Raw genomic sequence first — 7,584 nt, 5'->3', positions numbered from 1 at the left:
GTGCCTGCGTGTACACGTCCATACATGTGGGCACAGACCACACGTTCCAGGAGACATGCTTGCAGAAGTCCTGGCATGTGGCAGGCCACTTGCTCTAAGAGTACCCCAGCTGGTAGGGCAGGGAGAGCCCTTTTCTGCCTGATCCTGGGGAGGGGGCAGGAGCGACCCCCCAGGGCAGGACTTGGCACTAGGACCCTGTAGAGGCCCGGGTTCCATCTTTTCTCTGGGACCTCTGCTGTCCTGCACGTCAGCTCCCTCCTCTGTGCTGGGAGGGTGACTCCTGCCCCAGCGTGGCAGTGAGGAGTCACAGGCCAGCCAGGGAAGGAGCCCCACACCCTGGTCTCCTTCTCTCCTTATGATCGCATTTGTGCTGTGGAGGGCAAGCCGCAAAGGGGCCCCGGCCCTCTCCCTGCAAACTCCTGCCACTTCCCTGCTGTCCTTCCAGGAGGCCGCAGTCCCCACAGCAGGGCCAGGTGTGCATTTAGCCCATGAATGGTTTGGGCTGAGGGAGGCAGATCCTGGGCACCCGAGGGCACCTGCCCCCGGGCCAGGGGCTCGGAAGGCTTTGCTGCTGGCCCTGGCCCTGGGCTGCCTTTGCGCCTGTCTGTACCACCCAGATGTGCAGACACTGGCACCACATCCACCATGTTGTCTGTCCTCGCCCTCTCGCCCATCATTAGATGGGTCCCGGGAGTGCTCACCCCCACTGCCCCACCATCCCACCCCACCTGGGCCCCGGCATCTCGATGCTAGCCACTTCCCTTGGCACCCAGCCCTGTCCTCGTGCCCTGCCAATCTCCCTGCTCCTGGGGGTCTGTGGGCATCCAGGACTTGGTGGGCTGGGGTACCGAGGAGCTCCCCTGCAGCCTCCCCATAAGGCCTGCAGTTGTGCGTACCTGCTTGGAGAAAAGCAAGCAGCAGGCCCGTCCCCATCCTCACAGCCCCCTTTGGTGACCGTGACATCCTGGCCCAGTCAGGCAGGTTCTGGACCAGGCTGATAGCAGAGAGGCCCTTGCACCTGGGGCCTGCCCCCCAGGCAGGCCACTCAGGGAGCTAAGACTCTGGCCTGGGATTGGGCGTGAGAGAAGGGGCCCTTGGGGCTTGGCAAGCTCATGCGGCGGGGCCTGGCCCTGGTGCCTGACTTGGCCTGGCTTGGATGTTGGGCACGAAGGGGCTGCGTGCAGCCCCAGGCCCATCCCTCACTCCACTCCCTCTCTACATCATGGAGGCAGGCTCCACACAGCCCCGGGCCTAGAAGCTGCCCTGTGCTTGCTGACTGGCCTCGGGTCAGCCACCTCGCTGACGCAGCCTGCCTCGCCTCTCCTGCTGGCTGCAGAGAGTGCGGGCTTCAACGCTGCAGCCCTATCAAAGACAGGACAGGAAGAGGGGCCCGCCCCGGCCCCTGCCCTCCAGAGACACTCACCTGTGTGAGGCCCAGGCCCCCGGCCTGGCGGCCCCATGGGCTTTTCTGTCTGCAGGCACACACAGACCACGCCCTCCACGGACCTGCGCACACTGGCCCCACCGCTCCACGCTTACTGACCGCTTGCTTCTGTACAGCACTGTGCAGTGTGTGCGACACTTCCTCACACACAATACCACGTGCACACAGCACTCGCAGGCTGTGCACACCAGACCAACCTGTGTACACACACTACCTTGCACACAATGCCGCGTGCGTACATCCTCAGAGTGCATACACTCACATGCTCATAACCCACACGGAACATGTCCACACACCCGTGCACACTCGCCGCTGCATAACACACCACCCATACATTCATCCATCCCCCACATGCACAGGTGAGCGTGCATACACACACTCCCTGGGCCGTGCACTGGACCTCCCTGCAGGACGCACCCCTGTCTCCCAGAGCCGCTCCTCCCATTAGCTTGGCCCAGGATGGCAGGCTCCAACTGGTTTCCGTGTAACTGCCTGCACTCGGCACTGGTGGCTGGGCCTGTGGCTCTCCAGGGAGCCTCGGTTCCCCACCTGAGTACCGGCTAGGGCTGGCAGCCTCTCCTCCTTCTTGGACAGACCGCTAGTCCTGCGGCCGTTCTGGGGCGGGCACTGGGGAGAGCAAGCTGGCGGTGGCCCAGGCTCTGTGCCAGCTCCTCCCGTCCCTCAGGGTGTCACTAGGTCCGCCACAGCCTTGCAGCCTGCCCTCTGGGATCAGCTCTTGGCCTCAGACCTGCCTGGGGCATTCTAGCACCTGAGAGCAACAGGACGGGGCCTGGTGTGGGCAGAGACACCAGAGACGGAGCCTGTGGCGCATCTCTGGGGCCTGCAGGCTGCTTGGGTGGCAGATCCTAGGCCAGGGGAGGTGCCCTGAGGCACAGACTTCTAGCCCTGGGGCCAAGGTGGAGCAGCAGCGGGGAGGGTGGAGTCACAGCCCCTCTCTCTTTGACCCTGGAGGTTCTCAGCCTCTCAGGGCCTCAGTGTCTGAGTCTGTGGCAGGTGACCATCGCCCTCCCCTCAGGGATGTGTAGAGCAGAGCGTGGGTGGCCCTGGCAGGTACCTGCTGCTGCCCTAGAGTGGGCCTCGCGTCCAGTCTTCCTCTCTGTCCTCCTGGCAGCTCGGCCTGGCTTTGGACCATATTCCCCGGGCAGTCCCTGTGCCCAGGCAGGTGGTGGACAGAGGAAGGCAGGTGCATGTAAAGCCTGCTGGCCTCCCTGGTGTCTGAGGCCAGCAGAGGGGTCAGGGGGCAATCTCTCCCAGCCCCTGCTCCTTGGCTCTGCATTGCTGTGTGAGTGTGTGTGTGAGTGTGTGTGTGTGTGTGTGTGTGTGTGAGTGTGAGTGTGTGTGTGCAGGCCTGTGCTGGACTCCTGGCCTCTCTTGAGTCTCTGTGGTCTGAGATTCCCATGTAAGTTGACCTGGGCCCACTCTGGCCCCCATAGGCGAGCACAGGGCTACCTCGGCCTCCAGTGACCAGCCGCTCACATGAGGGGGGCACGGAGCACCCCGAGGGGGAGGCTTGCCCTCCCGCCTCCCAGCCCCCTGGGAGTCCTCGGTGCCCAGGGCGCCGCCCCTCCCCCAGCTCAGCCCCAGACACAGGCGAGCACTGTTCCGCAGGACTACAGAGTGTCTTTTGTGGCTGGTGTCTGGGAATGCCATTGGTGGCCTGGGGTGGGTGGGGAGGGGACACAGGCCTGGGTCCAGGGTCGGGTCCGTTGGTGTGGACTAGGCCAGGACGAGGGGCTGCTGGGCCTTGGGGGAGAGGGTGGGGCACACCGAGACTAGAAAAGGTCCGATGAGGGGGCCCTGAGTGGGGGGGGGGGCTGAGGCACAGGCCTGATTGGAACTGGTTGATCATGGGGCAGGTGTGTGTGTGGTTTACTTGAGAGAGGATATGGTGGAGCTGGCTATGCCATGACCCAGGGCGAACCGTGCTGGGGCTCAGAATGCTGTGGCCCCAGTGTGTGCCCAGAAACAGAGTCAGGGCTCCGGAAGCTCCCAGGCCTGTACCTGGCCTGCAGTCGGCGTGCACAGAGCCTCCTCCGCCCCCCAGTGCCTCGGCTTTGTCCCCACCCAGCACGGCCTTGCTGAGCCCCATCTCCATTTCTGGGGTGCTCTGCCCTGTGTCCCTGCCCAGAGACCTGCCACTCTCCTACCCACCTGCGGGTCTGGGAGGGGGCTCTACTCACAGAGGCTGGCCAGTCTCCTTTGCACAGAAGGGGGGAGGCTGGATGCTTGGAAGGGCATCTTGGCTGCAAAGGCAGTCTGACCCTGAGGAAGGTACCTGCAGAGGCAGGGCCTGTGGGGCCAGTACCATCCTTGGCAACCAGAAGGAACAGAGGGTCATGGGCCAGAGTGACCCAGGGCTGGATACAGAGGACAGCTACCAGACAGACAGACAGACAGACAGACAGCGGTCTGGGATGGAGACAGCCACCCTTTTCCCTGGCTAGAGGGCCTGCTATGGCCTTGTAATTAAGTTGCAAGTGCCCAGCCAGAGAAGCCACAAGTGATACGCCAGCCCCCACTGGGATTGGGCCCGAGAGCCTCTTCGGGCTTGGCGCCTCGGCCCAAAAACTCTGACAGCTCCGAGCCTCAGTGGAGGCCTGGGAAGGCTGGCACGGAGACCCAGGCTGCCCCGCCTTCCCTGGCCATGATGCTCAGAGTATCTTGCAGGCTGAGCCTGAGACCAGGCACCACCAGAACAGAGTGTGGCTTTGAGAGGTGCCAAGGCCTGGAGGCCGCCTAGGCCAGCCCTCGGGGCCCCAGGCACCTCCCAACACAGGGGCCCATGTGCTGGATATGGCCAAGAAGGGGATGCTGGGTAGAGCCGGGCAGAGGGGCCCCATGTGCATGCCGCAGTAACTGTGGGGTCACCCCTGCCCGCTGGGCGTGGAGCTGGCATTTGGCTCAGTCTGGCCCTCTTTCTCTAACCCCCTGCCCACTGGGGTCTCCAAACTTGCTGTGTATGGCAAGTCCTCCCCTCCTCTGGCCTGTCTTTGGCCCACCTGTCCTCTGATGGCCCAGCATGTACCACACAGGCTGTCCTCCTGCCCCGTGGACTTGTGGAAGCATGTGTGCACATAGGGGCACACAAACACATGTTTACAGGCTTGTGCACATGGGCACACACATACATGCACGCAGGTCTGTCCCCCCACCTGGACATCTCCAGTGCTCCTCTGGGCCCACCAACAGGGTCTCCTCCTACTGTCCTTGCACGAAGGGGGCCCTATCAAAGATCAGATAGATCAGAGCCCGACCACACTCGCTGTCCTGGCCGCAGCCCCAGCATGGGCCTGGCATGGGGACACGGGGCCCAAGGAGGCTCCCTGCCTGGACCCCGCTCACTCTGCCCACTGGGGCCTGCTTTGGGGTGAGAGGCTGTGGTCGGGCTCACTGGGTGGGGATGAGCCCTCAGCTTAAGGGGCAGGCTGCTGGGGACAGAGGCTGACGTGAGAGGGTGGTGGTGCTGCTGGCCAGCGTGGGAGCCACCTGCATAGATAGCCAGCCGGGCCCAGCTCTGCCTGGTGACCCAGCTGGAGAATGCAGGGCCGGGCTGTTCCGTGGGTCTCAAACTCGCATTAGTTGGGATGGACTTCGGGCCAGTGGAGCCTCTTCCAAAGCCCAGGGTGTGGAGCAGCTCATGTCCAACATTTGTTAGAGGATGCCAGGGCCCAGGGAAGTGCCCGAGCCCTGCTGTCCCCTCCCCAGCCTGACGCCCTGGAGACACTGTGGCGTCCATGGATGGCGTGATGCTGCAGGCTCACTCCTGCATCCGGCTCTACAACGGGCATGACTGCCACAGAGGGCACAGGCGCAGCGCTGCCTGCCTTACCTTGTCCCCTCCCTGGGGCCTCCCCATCCTCAGTGTACAGACCAGAATGTCCCCTCCACATCCCCCACTCCCGCTGGCCCTGGGGCCTGTCTCTCCTGCCTCCTGCAGGCTGCTCCCTGCCTTACCCTGGCCGTCCCAGCAGGAAGCCCCAGGGCGCAGGGTGGCCCTGTGGAGGGCGACTGTAGCAGGTGTGGTCCCGCTACTGGCTTCACTGCCGCTTCTTGCCCACGGAGGGGACACTGAGGGCCTAATGCTCCTGAGGGGCCCTGATGTGGCGGCTAGCCAGGGACATGGGGCTGGATGGCCAGCCCCGGGAGGGCCTCTGGCAGCCTTGGCACCGTGAGGGCAGGGAGGCGCTCCGCTGAGGACCACTGCATCTACTTGTAGGACAGGACTGCCACTGGGAGACACAGTGTCGACCCAGGATGCACTCCACCTGCCCGTGAGCTGAGGCGAGCGCTGCTGTGTTTGCGACCCAAGCGGCCCCGTCCCCCAGGCCCACGCAGTCCACACGGTGTGGTGGACACCAGCCCCTCCTGCGCACAGGGCACGGCCAGGCTTGCTAGGCCTGCGCCAGGCTGCTCCTGTTCTCCATGGGGGGCACGGAGAATTCCCATGGGCGAGCACCCAAACCCTGGGCCCACAATGGCGGCGGCCAGCAGTGTGGCAGGAGGCCCTGCCCCTTCTTTGGGGGTCTGCACACACTCTCACTCCAAGCCTGAGGCCAGGGCTTGGGGATCTGCTAGGGCCAGGGATGACAGTCCTGACCTCCCCCCACTCTCCCTGTGGCTTCTCTGCCTGTCGGTTTGGGAGATGGTTGCCAAGAATGAGGAGGGTAATTGAGGAGGGGCAAAGGGCAGGAAAGAGAGGGCTGGAGGGCCAGGGGGCGTCAAGTAGGCCACCGGAGCCACACAGGACACTGGCGAGGCAGGCGTGGCTGCGAGGCCGGTGGCACTGCGCCCCCCTGCTCAGGCGCTGGTGGAAGGAGAGGGACCACTGGGCTCACGCCGTGTCCTCTGCCTTTTCTCTTCCAGCTGCCTCGGGTGGCCATGTGCAGGTGCCAAGGCCCTGGACTTTAGGAGCGATCCCTGTCCCCTCCAGCACCTGAGGCTGTGCGCGGCCCCCAGCCCCGCCCCCGCCCGGCCCGCTTGCCGCCGTGCCCTGGCATGTCAAGGCTTGGCGCTCGCCTGTCTGCCCAGCCCGCGGATCCCCGGCGGCCCCGCGAGCTAGGATGAGGGGCCAGGCCGCCGCCCCGGGCCCCATCTGGATCCTCGTGCCACTACTGCTGCTGCTGCTGCTGCTGGGGCGCCGGGCGCGAGCGGCCTCGGGGGCAGAGGCGGGGCCCGGGCCTGAGCCGTGCGCCACGCTGGTGCAGGGCAAGTTCTTCGGCTACTTCTCAGCGGCGGCCGTGTTTCCAGCCAACGCCTCGCGCTGCTCCTGGACCCTGCGCAACCCAGACCCTCGGCGCTACACGCTCTACATGAAAGTGGCCAAGGCTCCTGCTCCCTGCAGCGGCCCCGGCCGCGTGCGCACCTACCAGTTCGACTCCTTCCTGGAGTCCACACGCACCTACCTGGGCGTGGAGAGCTTTGACGAAGTCCTGCGGCTCTGCGACCCCTCTGCGCCCCTCGCCTTCCTGCAGGCCAGCAAGCAGTTCCTGCAGATGAGGCTGCAGCAGCCACCCCAGGAGCACAGCCTGGGGCCTCTGGGCGGACCCCCGGGGGCTGGGGATGACTTCTCCGTGGAGTACCTGGTGGTGGGCAACCGCAACCCCAGCCGGGCCGCCTGCCAGATGCTGTGCCGCTGGCTGGACGCCTGCCTGACCGGGAGTCGCAGCTCGCACCCCTGTGGTATCATGCAGACCCCCTGCTCCTGCCTGGGCGGTGAGACCGGCGAGCCTGCCTCCAGCCCCTTGGTCCCGCATGGGGACGTCTGCCTGAGGGACGGCGTGGCAGGCGGCCCGGAGAACTGCCTCACCAGCCTGACCCAGGACCGGGGCGAGCACGGCACCCCAGGTAAGTGACCGAGCCATTCAGGCCCTTCACCCAGCCGCCGTCTGGGAGGTCGCGGGCCGCCGAGGTACCATGGGTGGGCACACAAGGCTGGCATGTGGCCTTTCTTTCTCTGAGGAAGGACCAGTCCAGTGGGCCGAGGCAGTTGGGGCCCGGTGCCTGGACTGCATGGGCAGAGTGGGCGGCTGAGCATTTTAGGTGCTGCCGGGTGAGGCCTTGGGATTGAGGGCAGTGAGCGTGTGCCCACAGCGCGTCCAAGGTGCTAGGTCCAGACAGAA

The 7,584-nt window shown here is 65.2% G+C and overlaps 1 protein-coding gene across 3 annotated transcripts in view; it reads left to right on the top strand.

Annotated features, from left to right (window-relative positions):
* Window positions 1-6,525: 6,525 nt before the first annotated feature.
* ADGRB1 (adhesion G protein-coupled receptor B1) overlaps window positions 6,526-7,584 on the top strand; it is a gene marked incomplete at both ends in the record, with an annotated part of 62,219 nt that continues 61,160 nt past the window's right edge. For all 3 annotated transcript variants that reach the window (XM_080695262.1, XM_080695261.1, XM_080695260.1), the window contains one exon: window positions 6,526-7,309. In XM_080695262.1, the coding sequence (XP_080551388.1) occupies window positions 6,526-7,309 (784 nt within the window). The remainder of the gene's footprint in view (window positions 7,310-7,584) is intronic.

This window comes from Muscardinus avellanarius, assembly GCF_963383645.1.
Source record: "Muscardinus avellanarius genome assembly, chromosome: 4".
NCBI lineage: Eukaryota > Metazoa > Chordata > Mammalia > Rodentia > Gliridae > Muscardinus > Muscardinus avellanarius.
This window is presented reverse-complemented; position numbering and strand designations above follow the sequence as displayed.